General features: G+C 39.1%; 2 protein-coding genes and 1 long non-coding RNA gene across 4 annotated transcripts; 2 read left to right on the top strand and 1 right to left on the bottom strand.

The window, feature by feature from the left end:
* On the bottom strand, positions 1 to 2,049 carry dmrta1 (DMRT like family A1). 2 transcript variants are annotated; one of them, XM_023345950.1, is made up of 3 exons: positions 1,507 to 2,049; positions 611 to 948; positions 1 to 508 (listed from the first exon to the last, which is right to left on the bottom strand). In XM_023345950.1, exons 1-3 carry the CDS (start codon positions 1,982 to 1,984, stop codon positions 155 to 157), a joined length of 1,170 nt encoding a protein of 389 aa, XP_023201718.1. In that variant the 5' UTR covers positions 1,985 to 2,049; the 3' UTR covers positions 1 to 154. The 2 variants fall into 2 exon arrangements, with proteins under 2 accessions (XP_023201718.1, XP_005813455.1); XM_005813398.2 differs by having other exon boundaries at positions 1 to 948.
* Positions 2,050 to 13,508: 11,459 nt separating this feature from the next.
* Positions 13,509 to 14,992, top strand: LOC111610888 (piggyBac transposable element-derived protein 3-like). The gene is made up of 2 exons (XM_023345951.1): positions 13,509 to 13,843; positions 13,952 to 14,992. Exons 1-2 carry the CDS (start codon positions 13,651 to 13,653, stop codon positions 14,428 to 14,430), a joined length of 672 nt encoding a protein of 223 aa, XP_023201719.1. The 5' UTR covers positions 13,509 to 13,650; the 3' UTR covers positions 14,431 to 14,992.
* Positions 14,993 to 16,447: 1,455 nt separating this feature from the next.
* On the top strand, positions 16,448 to 17,046 carry LOC111610889. The gene is made up of 3 exons (XR_002753805.1): positions 16,448 to 16,595; positions 16,679 to 16,791; positions 16,864 to 17,046. It is a non-coding gene; the product is annotated as an uncharacterized LOC111610889 (long non-coding RNA).
* The last annotated feature ends 1,979 nt before the right edge of the window (positions 17,047 to 19,025 follow it).

Raw genomic sequence — 19,025 nt, 5'->3', positions numbered from 1 at the left:
TATAAAACAAAATCCCTTTATTACAATGAAACAATTTCATACAAACTTTACACAATTGCAAGCAAACTCAGTTGTACGATTTCACTTACATTGTTCACCAGGAAAACAGAAACTGGACAAAAATCATCTATCGTGTGATATTGTTTTAGGGCTATTATTTATCATTGTTCAGTCGTGTGTAGAGACCTGTTGTACTGCACAGGGAATCCTTACTCTGGATGTAAGAAAAGTCTCTGATCATTCCTGGGAAAGAATGTGAGTCCAATGGTGGACGCAGGGTCAACAGTGGCATCAGTCCTGATGTCACATACGGGGACATGAACCCACCCAGACCACCGCTGGCAGAGGAGTAGGCCAGACGCAGGGGGCTCACACCAAGGTGAGGACTAAGCCCATAGAGGCTGTCCCCACCGGGAGCCGGGTGGACGTGGAGAGGGGAGAAGGCGGACTTGGTCCCTGAAGAACCGAGAGCTCCCGGCAATCCGGCTGCAGGCTTGAACACTGAGCTCTGCAGACAAGATGGAGACAAACTGCCAGTGTCAGTTTTTTTCTCCTTAGAGTTCAGGACCAGCTCGATGGATTTCACAATGTCCCCTTTACATGTTCTCACCATGGACTCCAGGGCGTCTCGCTTCTTATGGGGGAAGATCTTGGCCATGATGTCAGCAGGGTCACGGTCCAGATTCGGGAAGTCTTTGGGTTTCTCTGACTCGCTGCCGGACTCTGGATCAGAGGACGAAAGTGACCTCTGTGGACTCTGAGTGTTATCTGAGAGCTGATCAGATGGCGGTGATGGACTTCCACTATCACTGGCGAGTGAAGAGTTGTTGTCCTTGCTGGGAGACAGATCCTTTCTGTCACTTGGAGAGGGCACCCGTGCATTCAGGGACGTAAAAAGTGGCTGACCCAGAAATCCACTGCAAATGCTGTATTTGCTCACTTTGTCATCTGAAACACAGAGGAGGAAAGAGGAGTTTAATAAGTGGAGTGTAAGCTACTGCTACTGGGGTCTTGAATTTAGGACACTTTGACAAATGCGCTAAATGTATACAAAACTAAATAAGACCAGTTTACTTTAAAGTTATAACAGAAACATTTCAATTCTTATTTAATGCCTCCTCTTGCTCATATCTAAGTGTGCATGAGCAGATATCGTGCACACTAATTGCATAGCTACTTTAACGGTGAACGAAAAATAAAAGTTTTAGAGTTCCTCTCTGACTCATTCACCTCTGCACCCAAAATAATAATTGTGATAGTGCTCTCAAATAATATTTTGCGTAAGGCCTCGAACATCCTTGAACCGGCACCGCTGTGCCCTTCTGTCCTTGTGCGCAAAATTCTTAATCCAATAATATATACTTTACGCAACTTTTACCCTTTGCTTGGTAAACTATTCCTATGGTAGTAACCAAAAAATATACAATCTGTGTAGTACGAAGTTATAAATAATAATAATTACTTCAAGTTATGCTTAATAATTCAAAATATCCGCGTAAAACCCACCCTCTTTATGGTTCTGAGCGCCAAAAACGTCAAAACATGGAGCTGGTGGCGTGTTGCTGCTCGCCGCTGGCACTCCGCGCCCTACCGCCGGCCCCTGACTGATCCCCGCCTGCCCTCCGATGCCTGGGCCAGGGTACATAAGTCGAATCTCCCGCGCTTCGTTCTCCTCCTGTGCCTGCTGCCTCCTGAGTGCCACCTGCGCCGCCATCACCCGCTGCCGCTCCGCGATCAGGGTGCACTTTGCGCACACGCAGTCTCTCCAGCGGCAGAAGCGCTTGTGGCCCTTCAGCGCCGAGACTACGCCGTGGTTTCTACACCGGGCGCACTTCGGGGTCCTCGGGTAGCCCCTCTCCAGCGCAGGGTTGCAGGCACGGAGAAAAAGAGGTGGATGACGCAGGAGGGAAGGGGCCATCGGGAGTCCTCCAAGCGACCCGGTGGGGTGTCCGGCCATAGAGAGCTGTCTGATCCTGCTCTCCATCCAAAATGAAAGACTTGAACTTCTCCAAAACGGATGAGCAGTTGTTAGAAGGCCTTTCTGTGGGACTGAATATTCTATTGTGCGCTGGCACTCTGAGACAGAGCTCCTTAAAAGTCCCTTCACCAGGTGGTTTGACATGAAACCCAACACCCTCGTCACACCCCTTTCCGCTCAAGACTCCTAATACCCTATCATGTGTATTTGCATCCGTGATTAGTGAGGGTCTAATCTGATGCAACTCAACCATTCATGTAGACCTGCCATGAAAAGATGTAAGTTTTTTTTTAAATATTCAAAAATGTCCTAAGCTGGAAAAAGATTGATTTGCATTGGAGTTTTGCTTATGATGGCTACATTCTATATGCCAGTGTGTTACAAACCAAGTGTAAAATAAATGAAAGGGGCGGGGGAAAAACATGTTGCCTGAGGTTACATTCATTCTGTTTCCTTAGTTTTCACTATTAGGATTTTTAACACAACAATAGCTCCAACAGCCTCAAAAGCAGCATGTAATTATCGACCTGGTTATTCTGTTGAACAAATTAGTTTGACAAAAGAGCCATCTGCCAACAAACAGTCAGTGCGATTCAGGGGATACCTAATCACACCTTGTCACTTTTCTTCCACTTCTCTGCATTCAGAGCAGGATCCAGATCCAATTACACACGCAGGACTGGCTTTAGTTTTCCTTAGTACAGTTGTCACTAAGGAAAACTAAAAGAAAAACTGCCAGAACAATTTCTGTAAACGTTTGCAGTCTTTCAATTTGCTGTAATTTTAACTTGGGCTTTTTTTTTAGATGTACATAAACAGATATTTTTAGGTGGTGAGAGAACTATCAAAGGAATCATTTGTAGGACTTAAAAAAATGGTGTGCAACTTTTAATTTATTATCAATTTTCTATTATCCACACATGGTCAGAATTATACAGGCCAAATTATATAAGACCACACAACTTTTTATTATAGATGAGTTCCCTGCCCTTTACCAATATGCACATCCACACCACGCTGTTTTATAATCATTAGAACAATTTTGCCATAATTCTGTCTGGATATTTGACCACTCCTCTTTGCAGAATAGGTATTTTATTTAAGGGATTTAATTAAATGGGTTGTTTTTTGATCTGAGCCATTTCAACAATATTGAGGTTAAGGCCTCATCAGAGGCTTTTATGTTTGCTTGCTTCATCTATTCTAAAACAAGTTTTATTGTCGTGTTAGAACATCCATTCGTGCCATCTGACCAAAACTGTTACCTCTGAATGTTCAGTAACAGTCCAGAAACAACCAAAGTTAAACTCTGTTATAAACTGGAAACTACTGAGAGTACCGAATCCACAGCTGGATGGTTGAATTCGAAACCTAAAAATTAAAACTGGTTTTCAAACCATGGCATGAGCCTGCAAACCAGTCAGTTTAAATAAACTCCATAATTTCTGATAGAAAGAATGTTGCAAAACTATGTGGTTTCTATGTTTCTTACCAAGTACCATTTATCCAATGTTTACTGTGGATCTGTGTCTATATCTTAATCCTGCTTGAATCAAAGACAATTCACAGAGAATTTAAACTTGTGTGCCCACTTCTTGTTCAAGAAAGGCATTGAATTTGTATGTTTATATATATTCATTCCAGCTTAAAAAGAAATTATAGTTCAAACATGATGAGTGGATATAAATCTCTGACATCTTTTTCAGTAGCTTTGTGGGTTTTTCCAAGCAGTTCTGATACCCATCAGTAATTTTATTTGAAATGCTCCACTTATTTAGTCAGCCAGTCTGAGCCTTTAGTGCAATCAGACACAAGAATGGTAGATAAAATGTTATAACGATGCTATCTGAAGCTGTCTCTTAATCATCTTGAATGAGACATAAAGGCTTCTCTTGGCCTCCCTGTAGTTTTGACTTCATATTCCTTGTGAATAATGGATGTGAATTAAAGAAGACGTTAAAGGAAGTACAGAGTTTCTTTGTGGTGTTACGCAGAGATAATGATTCCCTGAGGGGCATCTCTGAGGAAAGATCTGCTCCAAAAGATGCAAGGGGGAAATTTTATTTCTTGTAAGTAGTTGCTGCTCCGTTGGGCTTGTTGGTGTGTCTGATAAGAACCACTGTCTGGTTCTGAAGCCCAAGCTCATGAGAAAATAGCCATACATTCTTCAACTCTTCTTGACACATTAACCTTTACCGTTATTCTCTTATGACTGATGGCTCTTATCAGACAAATAGATCCTTTGCTACATACACAGCAATGTGTGCACAAACATATTACATATTAAGAAAAACTCCCTGGCATTTACTGTTAAAAGGACAAAAAAGTAAACAAATTATCAGATGTTGATTTATATAGATCTTGTTTTTTGAGAGCAAGTCTGCTTTTTTCAGGAAGATGTTCTCCTTCGCCCTAATGGATAGGGGCTGGTGCAGCCTCACTGAAGCTGTAAGAACAGGAAGATAATCTAAAATTCATCTATCACCCAGAGTGCACAGCCCTATAAACACAAATAAATCCCAGTGATGCAGATGCTCTTTGGACGCACATGCTCTTTTTATCATTTCATCTGCTGTGAAGAGGAATTTGATGTTTAGATTTGTGGCTGGCAAGTTTATCCAGACTCTATAAGCTGATTCCACCTGGCTTTATTTAATATAGAACATTCTAGCGGCTATAGCCTGAGTAAAATTGAGTCACTGAAAAGAAGAGATCCAGTAAATACTGTGTCTTTGTCTGGTTAGTTTAAATCTCTTCAAGATGTAAAAGTTTTTATTTGAAAAGACTGTTCTTCAAAAAAAAAATGACCCTAGTAAATAAATAGGAATAAATGGCATTTCACAGAGTAGAAAGCCTACCAAAACTACACAAAGAGTGCATCAAAGAATCATCCAGGAGGTCATAAAATATCAGAAAAAACCCACCAAACATGCAGTTCTGACTTGCTTCAGTTAAAGTCAGTGATCATGGTTCAACAACAAGAAAGAGACTGGACCTCCATGGGAGAGTGCCAGGACCACTGCTGACCAAATTAACATATGGATCTATCAAACATTTGGAGTAAAACAAAACAACAACAAAAGTTACTCAACATTTTGGGAAAATATTCAGTGAAGGTCTTTGGTATAGCACTATCACAGTATTTGACACTGACAGTCAAACATGGAGGTGGAGGTATGATGTTCTAGGGCTGCATTGAAAAATATCTGCTAATAAGAACAAAACATCAATATAATATAAAAGAATACTTGGAAGTTATTGCAAACAGTCAATGGCAGTGGTATACACCAAAGTAGGCAGAAAGATTGTAGGGGCAATTATTTTTTCACATTTGGGTTGATTCTTCCCCTTAATACCTTAAACTACCCTTTAAGAACTGCACTTTGAATTTAGTCAGGTTATCTTGGTTTGATACCGATGTCTGTTTTATGGTCTATTCTATTCCATTTGCACACAAAAATATTCCACCAGAAGCTGGGAAGGAAAAACAAGGTGACTCACAGTCTCACTTGCACACTCTATATTGCACAACTTTGAAACCAAAACTCAATCCCTGCCAAACACTTAGTCTAATAAAACCCCCCAAACAATCTCCTGGTCCTTCAGGAAAACCACATTAAAAACAATCCTGCAAATATCTCTGAAAACAAAAGATCCACCTATACCACCCATAGCCACCAGGGGGACAATTTCACCAAATGGGAACTCGCACCTAAAAGATCCATCATGGTCATGGGAGACTTACACCTCAAAAAGACTACCAAGACCCATTCATCTAGAAATGCAGGTTGCCTGATGCCCTGGAGAACAATTTAAACATACCGTGCACATCATTAAGAAAACCAAAACCACCAATAAAGTTCAAAAGGTCTCCCTGTCCTTTGCCCTCAACAACAAGGACTACAGAGACAAAAACTCCATTCACAGAGCTGGATTATCAAAAAACACACTGGGAACACCGACATTGTCATCTTGAGTTATTTCTTGTCATTAAGGCAAGCTACACGTGTGGTGATGATGTTAAAAAACAGACTTGAGTATCTTCTTCAGTGGCAGTGATGCTTGAAAACTACAAAACTGAGAAAAGAATAGTGCCATAAATCCACATTCTTATCCAGAGACTTCAATAACAGTCAGTAATATTATTTGTTTTTAATTTAGAGAAACATTTAAAAAGCTAAGAAATGTGACCAACGACTTTGATTTGCAAATACAGTGTATTAACTGCTTACACCTTTTCTAAATGATGGGAAGTCTCAGGTAGCATTCTGGGAAGATTCACTGGTCTATTCTGAGACACTGAACAATGATTATTGGACAGGCTTTTTTGACGATGTTGTTATAATCAAAATAAAGTATTATATGCAAATTTTTAAATGGGAATTTGGTACTGTAGATGTCCCTTACATGTTAGATGGATATTACTCTGCATGGACTCTACTTCATCTGTCATGGCTTCCTGTACACATCAGATTGTTTTGTCAGTGTCTATATTGATGATTTATAAACACTCAGAAATTATTTTAAGAGAGATTTATCTTCCTACACAGAACTGTTTTCTGACAGAGGCTGTCATCTGTCGGGATACATACAGAAGCACCGTTGCCCCTCCCTACAACTCCAGATACCCGTATTGGTCGTACGAATGGATGCGTTTGAATTGGCAAACTTGTTGGAAAAACCTTGAGTCCGGTTTCAGTTTTTGACAGATTATCTAGTTTTAGTCAGAATTTTTCAGCCTCATCTCAAAACAAGAGTGGAAAGATGAGAAGCGATAAGTTAGGGCAGATATGGCTAGACAGTGTCTTAATTGTGCTCTTAACAGATCTGTTCATGTCAGATGCGGTGTTTCATCACAGCCCTGTGCCTCCCAGGACAGGCTTCATCACAGCAGCTTCTTATCTGAAGGGAAGGTGGCTGCTAATCTAGAAACAAATCTCACAAAACCTGATTATGTGTCCCTCTGACAGTAGGATGGAGGAAGGAGAATGAAGAGGCAAGAGGGTGAGGCAGAAAGAAAGAGAAATCAACCTAAAATTGCAACTTGCCATCTGAACTGAGATTTTTTTTTTTTTATCTTACAAGGAATAAATTGTTTCATTTTTACTCAATAAAGCAATCTGAATTTGACAGTGGCCTGTGTGGATTCTAAGCTTTTTAAGACAGCACCTTTGTTAGACAAACTGCAGCTCTCAGGTTACCACAAATTCCCCTCTCTCAGTATGCAAAGGGTCTCAACCTTTTATGTGTTTGCTCTCTCATCTGTCACTTCACACCCTTGTTGTTTAAGTGCCACACAGTAGCCTCCACTTCACAGCCAACAACCTTGCGGCCACCAAAGATGGCCCGGGCTGTTTAAACTGTTTGGAACGTTTGAAAATGGTAATTTTCTTCTTACACCAATGCAAGATTTTCTATTTAGCTCTTTACATCAACGACACTTTGTTGTGTTAAGATTTATGCACCGGGTGACATGAGTTGCCTCAAAGGAATTCAGTAAAGAAAACTTTGCTTTGGAGACGCTTTTTAAGACTGTTCCCCATGCTTTTTTTTATTAGTTTGTGCCAGGGGATGTTGACTGGTGTTTTTGGACTTTATATATCTCTGTTTATATTGCCTGGGGCATAAATTACAAAGTTATGCCATTGCATCCTTGCAGAGACACTGTGACACATTTTTCTCCAGAGATAAGACCAAAAGCATGCTTCAAGGTGCAAAAAAATAAATAAAAAATTGTTCACTTATATATGCAGGATTTCTTCTGAATAAAAATATTTGAGCAAAAGGAAGTAAAGTACATTGTAAGTATGTTTTTGTAAATCCAGAGCTTTTTTAATATTATTTTACCCATTATTTTAACTGAAAAAGACTAGCAAGGTATATTGAATACATTTACAAGAAACGATTTCAAATTTAAAAAAAAGATCATAATATTTATTGATAAAACAAATGGACTGAGGATGATGGTGTGAAATACTGGCAGTTTGTTCCTTCAGTGCTGCTCCTAATAAATATTTATCTAATGACTTTGAGGTCAAAATCCTAATCAAAGAGTTAGGTATTCAGAATATTACGGCTTTATTCTTATCGGTTGACTTGCGTTTATATTTCTCTGATTCCAGTTAATAAGAAATAATATTGGTGAACAAACAGCATCATGAAGATCAAGGAATGCAGCAGACCGGTCAGGGGTGAAGCTCTGGAGAAGTTTAAAGCAGAGTTAGGCTATTAAAGGATAACCCAAATGTTCAACATCTCACAGAGTACTGTTCAATGGAAAGAGAGTGGAACTATACATCCACCAAGACATGGCTGTCAACCTAAACTAGAGATACACAGCTTAGGTCTTCTCTTTAGTTGTGCACTTTGTAAATTTGGCCTTGATGGAAACAACCAAAAGCCATTTAGAGGATTAAGCAAACATTGTTTATGGAAATAGGTGAGAATGGTGAGATTATGAGAATGAAGTGAGCCTTTAGTTCACGTGAGTGACACATGCAAACTGCGGTTTTGAAAAAAAAAAAAAATTAACAATGCACCTTGCTCTGAGCACACTATTCCATCTAATAAAACATGGTTGTAGCAGTATGATGCTGTGGGAATTTTTTTAAAGTAGGGACAAGGAGGCATTTTAAAGTTCATGTGAAGATAGGTGGAGCTACAATCCTGGAAGAAAACATTTCGAAAGAAGAATAAAAAATAAAAATAAAATAGTCAACCTCTAGATGTAAAAGAGTTAAAAAGACTTGCAGCTGTAATTGCAGGAAAAAGGCGGCACTGCTATGTCATAAATTGGCAAAGAAGTGTCAATTTCTGGCATGTCATAAAGCAATCAAAGCTCTTGAGCCAAAAAAAAAAATTAAAATTAAAAACAAAAAGTTCAGTTTAATCATGCTTCTAAAGGGGAGCAATTTTGAAGACAAAAGCAGAGAAATTAGAAACAGGAATTGTTAAATTCCTGTTTCTAATTTCTAATTGTTGAATAGACATTACAATGGGAACAATCCATCACACTTATAAAAACAAACAATTAATAACATGAGGATGTGCTTAAGTACAGATAATCAAAATAGTTGGATGTTTGGTTGCACACACACACCTGTGCACCCCAACAGAGTACAACACATTTCTTCCAATTCGCTTCCTTTCTCTCAGAGTTTGTAGACCGCTATCTCCCATCTTCAGCTCCCCTATTGAAATATCTTCATTTACTCTGACTCTCCTCCTGTCACACCTTTATTGGTGGTCTGAATCTGGTAGGTATCCATCAGGGCCCCTCACTTAGCCCAGCGATGCCTCAGTGGCCGTGAACAATGGTGGGCTAAAGACAGTCAAGTTTGCTTGTGTTTGGGTGTGTGTGTGGGCGTGGGTGGGTAGGTGGGTTGAGTGTGCACCCATGTCTGTTTTAAATCATGCATATTACATCTGCATCAACAGGGTGCATGTACAGTATTAGGAAATGCAGGCTCACTTTTACATAGGGGTTAGCTGTGGAAATGCTTATATATGCTTTTAAATGTTTTATGCCCTAATGAGTTCACCTTGGAGGGCGTTGGGGAAAGATTAGGGCCTTGAAAGGCTGTGGATGGATGCCGGTGAATGCAACCTTCTCTGTCTAAACTGGTTAGGGCTGAACGCAGAAAGGTCCTTGTTCTGAGTTTACTCTGGATACGCTCTCTGTTTTCTTTCAGCGAAGCTTCTTCTCTCAATGATACACTTACAAGGGGAGCTTTGCAGCTTAACAATGCATAACTCAGTGGCAGAGGAGCACAACCCTCTGTCAAGGATTTATAGCTTCGGGTTACTAAATACACCTTTCCTCATGCAAACTCAGCTGGAGTTTGCATCAATGAGGAAGTTAATGTAGGTATAATATGTGAGAAAGGACTTTCACCCACGGCTTCAGAATGAGAAATATGCACTTTAAAACCCATTTTATGCATTCTTTTCAGTCACGCTATAATTACAGTAACAAAGTAATTTTCCCAGTGCTTTCTTGTCCCTAAACTAATAGGATATGGGATTTGGAATAATTCCCAATTAGACCCCTAGAGCTTTGTTTATTTGGTCTTAAGTGCAAATGTCTGCTGTCACCATAATGGGATAATTGTTTATTGTTTGCAGAAGAGATTTTATTTTCAGTTCTGAAAGTCTTGTAGCACACTTGAGAGCACATTAGGAAGAGTCATACGGCACAAAAGTTGAGATCTGCTCACTAGAAAAGTTAATAAATTAATAACACTAAAATTATAGTGTATTGCATATCCTAGTTTGAAATGTGAAATATTTCATTGGCCTGTGTCTCTCATACATAACAAGTTTTAAGGGTTTTGTGAGAGTTTAAAAAGTGACCCTGTACCATGACAAGTCACAGTCAGTTTGGTAAGATATAGAATTTAAGATAATTTTGGGGGAATATATATATATTCTATTTAAACAATTGTTTTAATCTTCTGTGTGACATATACAACTAGACTTAAAAACAACTTTTTAAAAGTAAAACTTGAATAAAGTGGTTGCATATGTGTTCACAGCCTTATGGCTGTTTCATGGATGATGAAATTTTGTTTTAATTTCATCATCCATCCTTCTTTGGCAGGAGTCAGCGTGCTACACCTTGTCATGTGAATATTTATTCTCTTCCTTGCAAAGGCTCACCTGTCAAGCTGTGGAAACATCTTTTGTCCACGGCCCACCTCAGGTGCACTGTAAAAAAAGTCAGTAAATTTACGGTAAAAAACTGTAAAAAACCAACAGTTTTTGACCGTCGTATCCAAAAACATTGCATTACCGTAGAAATTACATGGAACTACCGTAAGTCGAAACTGCAAAGAAAGTCAGTAAATTTACGGTAAGAAATGGTAAAAGACCAACAGTTTTTGACCGTCGTACCCAAAAACATTGCATTACCGTAGAAATTACATGGAACTACCGTAAGTCGAAACTGCAAAGAAAGGCAGTAAATTTACGGTAAAAAATTGTAAAATGCCAGCAGTTACTGACCAGAATATTCACAGCATTATACTGCCGTAGAAAATACATGGCATTATCATAACTGAATAAACATATATCCTAAATAATTGTGACAGTCACGAATGTAGAAAATACAGAAATATAGTGTAAAAATATAAGTAATTGTAAAGTTCTTAAAAAATTGTAATATTGCCAGCAGTTAATTACCCTAAACTTAACAGTAGCAATCAGCCAAAATTACAAATTTTGCTGATGTTTAGATCTACAATGTAAAAGCGTAAACAAGACTGCAAAATAATTTTTTACAAAGAACAGAATGCTGGTGTGATATTTTGGTTTCTTTTTTAATAATGCCTTTAATACACCAAACTGAAATCTCAGCAGTAGACCAGGCATCGATCTGGCGATCCACCGATTGCAAAGCAAACTCCTACAGCCAACGCCACCATCATTTACGAGAGCATTTGATCATTAACATTAAGAGAACTGTATGTTAGCCCCTCTTGCTTGAATGAAGCTGAAGTTGGTTTCCAATTGCTGCTTCCAATTTGGGAAATGGCTAAAGGGCAATTCCACCTAATTTTTCACTGCAATCAGCATCTTTAATTTACTCTAGCTAAAAAACTACAACACCTAGACTCTTCAAATCTGGACTAGATTATTCTCAACTCATATCAGAATATTTAAAACCAAGTGTGGGATTTGTAAAACCTTTATCTGATTTGTGAAACTTCAATAAAGAACAATTCTAGTGTTATCCAAAATCATACAAGTTGTAAAGTCACCCATCATTGAAGTTTCACAAATCCCACACTTGGTTTTGAATATTGTGCTATTAGTAGAGAATAGTCTAGAGCAGGGGTCCCCAAACTTTTTCCTGCGAGGGCCACATAGCTGTTCCTTTCTCTGCTCGGGGGCCGGTCTTAGTTTTTGGAGAAAGATACCTTAGAAACTTATTGTCGGCGGGGGGGGGGGGGGGGGGCTGTTCTGTCTTTGAAACTGTCGACGGGGGGGGGGGGGGGGGGTTGCTGACTACGACACATTCGCGGTCGCTTTTAGATAGATTTTTACCCAGAATGGAAATGGAAAAAACCGTGAGTGAAACGGTGACTGGGACTGACTAGTATATATTTGAGGGAAAGTTAGTTTAACATCTGCTCAAGAGCCCCCTGGTGGTTGAAGAGAAATCCACAAACCAGAAAATACAATATATGAAAAAATACACTGAATGCTCTCTGGTATGAGGAGGCGGGCCAGATCCGGCATTGCCAGACCAAATGACGCAGGCCGTAGTTTGGGGACCCCTGGTCTAGAGAGTTTTTCATTTTGTAATTGTGATAAATAGTAGGGTTTACAGTAAATGGAGACTGTTATTTGTCATGTAAACAAATAATTATCTAGTTTGCATTGCTGCTTGATCCTTCAGCATCAGCAGCAAGATTCTTTTAACTCTGTTCCTGTAGTGGTGTCCTGAACTCAACACAGTAAAGTCACTGTGCTAACTAAGGTTGCTAACTAGGGTGCTGAGAGCCCAGTAGGCCTGGTCCTTGTCAAGATGCTGCTACTGTCTTTGAAATCAAATTTCTGCTATTTTTGCACGTTCAGGAGGAGAAGGGCAACACATCACAGGTGAGTCCCTTTCACGGTTTCAACTGAAGTTAGCTAACTTTAACCAACTGACAAAGAAATGTGTAGTTTCTGAGCCATGCTGTTTATGTACATGCACTGCAGCTAGATATTTTTACTATATGGAACATTTAATCTTCACAGATGCAACACTTCCATTAATGTTTCTGTAGGAACGGCTGCATAGATTATATTTCTGGTCTACTTCAGACTACATGTGCTTAAAGTTATTGTTAATGGCAGAAGCAACTTTTTCCAAGTTTGGTTCAATAATTAATTTGAATTACTTTGAGTGTGAAATGTTCATGCATGCAAGTTAAATCTCTGAAGAACATGTTAGCTTTTGTTTCAATACTTTGGTAATACTTAGAAGTATAAAGCTTGGCATCAGAGATATTATTTAATATTTTCCTTTGACCTCTTGACTCTCACACCCAAAATACTTGCACTAAAGTCACTGGGTCCATGACAGTTGAAGGATTTGAAGATAAGAGAATTTAAATATTAATATTTTACAGCTTTTCTCAGTTTGGGTGCATCTCTCAGAACAGAATTGAAATTCTTAAAACTACCTGTTCAATCTTCAAATTACTGTGTCACTTCTGCACATCAAAAAAATTAGTTTTGCAAGTTTTGCTTTTGTACATCATGTAGCTGGTTATGTACACTTCTATGCTTTTATAATTGTAATTTGCTTTTATCGTCTTGATCAAAATATGTTAACCCTCCTGTTGTCCTCGGGTCAAAATGACCCGCCACTGTGTTAAACCCCCCCCCCCCCAAACAATCCCCTAAATGTAATTTTTTTAACTTGAGATTTTAAGACTTTTCCTAGATTGGCCCAGACAATAGAAAAAGTTCAGTGTTGCTTTTATTCTCATTTCCATGTAAGCTGTACAAAAAAAGGTACAAAGATGGTCTTCAGGTCAAAATGACCCGTGAGGCAAATGGAGTTGAAATCAAGGTCACAGAGTTATTTACAAACCATAAAATGTTACAAAGTTTTAGTTGTGTCTCAGATCAATCAGTAGCAGAAGTGAGCAGAGAGTGGAAGGCCAATTTTCCGAGCCACAATGCCAGTCAAACTCTTTCACACCTACTCAAGACTGATGCGATTTGATGACCGTGAATCAAGACCAGCAAGACGTATGACAGACAAACTTGCAGCCATAAGAGAGGTATGGGACAAGTGGGTGGAGCGGTTGCCCTACCTCTACAATCCAGAGCCTGATGTAACAGTGGATGAGCAACTGGTTCCATTTAGAGGTAATCTGTTTTCATATTTGTAATAAAAGTGATTTTCACTATTGATTTCTTTGACTGTTTTCTGTGACACTGATACTAATCACTGATGCTAATGTCTTTTGTCCAAAGGTTGTTGTCCTTTCCGGCAGTATATGCCCAGCAAGCCAGCAAAATATGGGATCAAGTCATGGGTGGCTTCTGAATCAAGCTATGCTTGGAAAATGCAAGTCTATACTGGGAAGTCAACCAGTGGATGCCCAGAGAAGAACCAGGGGTTGCGAGTTGTGCTTGATGTGACAGAGGGACTGAGGGGTCACAATGTGACATGTGACAATTTCTTCAACTCTTATGAACTCGGACAGCAGCTCCTGAAGAGGAAGATCACCATGGTTGGTACAGTTCAAAAGAACAAGCCTGAGCTCCCACCTGCACTGCTTGGGTCAAAGGAGAGAGAGGTCTTCTCCTCAAAGTTTGCCTTCACACCCACCACCACTCTAGTTTCCTACCTCCCAAAGAAAAACAAGAATGTAGTTCTTCTGAGCACACTGCACAAAGACGGCGACATTAGTGACCGTGAGGACAGGAAGCCAATCATCATCCTGGAATAAAACCGAAACAAAGGAGGTGTGGACAACCTAGATAAGGTGATTGGAGCATATAGCTGCAGAAGAATGACTGCCCGCTGGCCCCTGGTCATCTTCCACAACATCATTGATGTGTCCTCCTACAATGCCTTTGTGATTTGGATAGAGATCAACCCAACCTGGATGTCTCATAAGCACAACAAGAAGAGGGTGTTCCTGGAGCAGCTAGGAAAGGCACTTGTAACTCCACTCATTGAAAGAAGGAAGCATGTCCCCCACACAGAAGCCTCAGCAGCAGTTGTGAAAGCTATTCAGAGTGCAGCAGCTCCTGATCAACCTGAGGATCCATCTACCACAGCCACTTCCTCAGCTAAGCCAAGTAAGAGGAAGAGATGTCAGTTCTGCCCTCAGACTGTAAAACACATACTGTGTGCTGCAGGTGTAAGAAATATATCTGCAAAGGCTGTGCACTTGCATACTGCCCTACATGTGCCAATTAGTTGAATGGGTTATGTTATTTTTCATATTTTTGTATTGTACATCCTCTTGTTCACTGGAGAAAAGTAAAAGAAAATTAGTCACTGTGATGAATAAAAATGCATTCGAAACTCATTTTGCACATTTTTTTTCTTAAGCTATAGAAATTCAAGTGGAGAGGGAAAAGTCAAGTATTCACACATTTTGTGGTGAGTGACAATATACAAGATAGAATTTGGTGTTTAAAATTCAATTAAGCTGCTTATATTGGGGGTTTATTGAAGACGGGTCATTTTGACCCGGAGGATAAAGGGTGTATACAGAAAATGAGGACAACAGGACAACAACGTGTCTGTGTTGAATTCTCAACTTCCAAAATAGCATCAGTTCATTGTGTAAGTCTTAACATGCATAAGTCTTAAAGTTGTCATAATGTGAATCATATATTAATTAATTTATATTCTATTATTTTCTAAATCTGTCCTGAATTGGTAAATTGCTCCCAAGTGAGTCCTGAGTTTCTCTAACAGGTCAGTGTATGAACCATTAGCTCAACCAACGATCAACCAGTTTTCTGAAACAGATTGGAGGTGCATCTTGTGAACCATCAGTTGGCAACATTATGCTCTATATAGTCAGAACACAACACAATGTTACATGTCTGAGAACTGATGAACAAGTATCTGGGCAGAGTGAACAGCCAGAGAGAAGAAGAGGAGTGAGGCTGAGGAGGAAATAGTTGGGAGGAAAGCAGAAGAAGAGTCAGAAGAGGCTGAGGACATCTGCCAGTTTCCATCAGTCCAACATCAGGACATGGCTGAGACCCACAACATGATGCTGATGGAGGTCCTCCCACCCTACTGTTCATTCCTTAACCCCACTGAGGAAAAAAGATTCCTCAGTGGAGTTAAGGAACAAAGTGACTATGGAAATTAAAATGTAATGTAATTTCTACAGCACTGTACAGTTTTCCTTGAGGAGATTGTCCTGTGGCTCCTTTTCTACTTTTTTTGTTCTCTGCATTTCTGTCTTTTTCTTTCTGAATCACCATGGCATGGTCCATGAATAAATTATAGCAAAAGCGTAAATCAGTGTTTCTCAATCCTGGTCTTCAGCGTCACCCTGTCCTGCAGGTTTAGGTATTTCCCTTCTGCCACACACCTGAATTGTATCTCTGGATGATTAACAAGCTTCTGCAGTACTTGATTGTCATCCAATCATTTGAATCAGCTGTTCTGGAGTAGAGGCACATCTAAAACATGCAGAGCAGGGGGGCGTTGAGGACCAGGGTTGAGAAACACTGGCGTAAATGATCCTTTTGTAGTCTCTTCTCATGACTAATCGATTTGACTGTCTTATCTGTACATAGAGAGGCTATAACGTATTATTTTGAGTCACTGATATGTTAACAGACAGGATTTTAAGAGCTGAACTAAGGATTTTGAAAGCAAACAAATGCTATTTTTCCTGTTTCTACAAATTGTTTTGAGAAATGCGCTTACTGTTTTGTAAATGCCAACAATGACTCGAGAAATGCACCAAAAGTGACTGAGAAAAACTAACCTAGCATAAATTGTCTCAGCTGTATCAATTTGTTTGCCTGTATGAAAAGTGTTCACATTTACAGCTTTGTTTCTGCTAGCTTGCAGGAAATGTAACTTACATAAATGGTTGAAGACAACCTATTGGCCTTCATGAGACTCAGATAAATGGTGAGTATCTATTTCATAAATTGCCTAAAACAGTTATATTTGTTTTTATTTGTTTTTTGTTTGTGTATTTTGTCTGGTTGCAGACCAGAGGATCACACCTGTTGACAACAAACAAAGGTTTAACTACTGAATTTTCAGTCAGAAATGATCACACCACCTGGTTGAAGTACCTGTGTCCATATGCAAGTCAACAAAGGTGAAACAAACATTTAAGCGAATAAGATGTTCATGTAGTGCATCTTTCTAACTTTTTCTTTTTGTTTTCCAGCAGAGAGGAAACACCCGATTGACAACATGCGAGTCTCAATTTCAACCTGTGACTGGGAAGACTACAACCATCCTGAGCAACGTCTGATCTCAGCGACTTGTGACTCTCAACCCAGAACAAGAATCCTTTTATCACCATTTTGTCTTCTACAATATGTTATCTCTTATGTGGACACATACTGTTTGTTTTGTTTTTGTTTTCCAGATCTCAGTAATACCGTGAGGAAACTGGACATAAAATAGAATCAGTTCTTTTTTTAACTTGACTTTTTAAATAGAAATTGTTTCTTTAAGTGGATTACTCGTAATCTGTATTTTTGTTTAATTAGAAATTATTTTCTTTATAACTTTCTGTATAGAAATGCTTGACAAGTTACACTTCCTTGGTTGTTGTACTATAATTTGTATGGTAAAATTCTGGTAGGAACAGAGACCAGTAATTTACCATAAGTTTTTTTTGGGGGGGAGGGTTTACAATAAAATGTCAATATATCATACAGTCTGGATGTGTTTTTCACTCATGTAGATATTATGCCTCAGTCAGCATGACCGTATTTACTACGGCAAAACCACATTTTATTTTTTTTAAAATATTTTAGGAAGTACGGTATTTTACCGTATATTAAAAATACGGTAAAATCCTGCATGTACAAAATACGGTGACAAACTGGCAGCTGTGGTTGCCAGAATTTTACCGTATTTTAAAAATACGGTAATATCCTGCATTTAGCAAATACGGTAAAGAACTGGCAGCTGTGGTTGCCAGAATTTTACCGTATTTCAAAAATACGGTAAAATCCTGCATTTAGCAAATACGGTAAAAAACTGGCAGCTGTGGTTGCCAGAATTTTACCGTATTTTAGAAATACGGTAAAAAACTGGCAGCTTTGGTTGCCAGAATTTTACCGTATTTTAGAAATACGGTAAAAAACTGGCAGTTTTGGTTGCCAGACTTTTACCGTATAAAGACGGTAAACTTCTGGCAACTCAGCTGCCAGTTTTTTACCGTAAAATGAGGCCGTTTTTTTTTACAGTGTGTGCTTGAATTCAAGGCGATAGAGAAAAACCAAGCTCCATTCTTATTTTCAGCTTTAAATCGGACAGTTGAAAATGTCTGACCAAAATTGACTGGCATTTAGAGGAGTTTACATTTTTATCTTCTCTGACAAAAAATACACCCATCTCTCCAGTTTATCACAGGGTCAGCAAAGAATCATGGAGCCATTAGCTGTAAATATGTAGATCTCATTTATAGTCCCTTTCACAGATAAAAAAATATCACAAGGTGCTTCACAGTATGGTCTAAAAATACATACAGCAGAGGTGTAACATGTTAAAAAGAAAATAAAAGAATCACTGAAAAGTTAAGAGATGTGTTTGTAATGTTGCAAGCATAAATATGCAACATGAAAAAGAAATTGCCCATGTTCATTAAGTAAATATGCACTTTAAGCTCCTAACAAGAGAGTTTTACGGCAGTTAAGGGAAACTAGATTCCTGTGAGTAAATCCAGTCATGAACAGGACAGAATAGGCAAAATCCATAAGATAGAAATATATTTTCTAGGTACAATACTTTATTGTGATTCAGTACAACAACAAAGTTATTGGAGACATATCTACACACATTGAATATGAGTTTCCCAAAGGAAACAGTGTTGGCTGATTGGGGCAGCCAATCTACACCGCTGGAGTACCAGGTCACACGGAAACAATCTTTTAGATCATAGTAACCATTAAAGACACGTTGGAAACTGCTGACAACAAAATGGGAAAAGTAAGAAAAAACAGGAGGTGAAGCAGAGAGAAAGCCAAGTTTGCTATCAGATAAATGAAGAGCACAAGAAGAGACATCAGTGTTGTACATCTTTGGCAGGGTGTTATGGGAAAATACTTCAGCCCTTCAGTAACAGACAATAACGGCTTGGAAATTGTTAAACATTGTCGCAGATAGAGAGCGGTATCTGAAAGTCAGATCAGACGTGAGCTGCTGCTAAGATTAAAGGCAGCACGAAGTGATCAGTGAGTTAAGGGCCAATAAGAGGTTAGACTGTGTGAATGCTGTGCCCAAAATGTTGAATACCTACTTAAATCTCATTTAAATCCATCTGCTAACGCATGAGGCTTTTGAGGATTTAACTGGAATATAGAAACACTGATAAAA

The sequence above is a fragment of the Xiphophorus maculatus genome, chromosome 14 (genome assembly GCF_002775205.1).
Source record: "Xiphophorus maculatus strain JP 163 A chromosome 14, X_maculatus-5.0-male, whole genome shotgun sequence".
Taxonomy (NCBI): Eukaryota; Metazoa; Chordata; class Actinopteri; order Cyprinodontiformes; family Poeciliidae; genus Xiphophorus; species Xiphophorus maculatus.
This window is presented reverse-complemented; position numbering and strand designations above follow the sequence as displayed.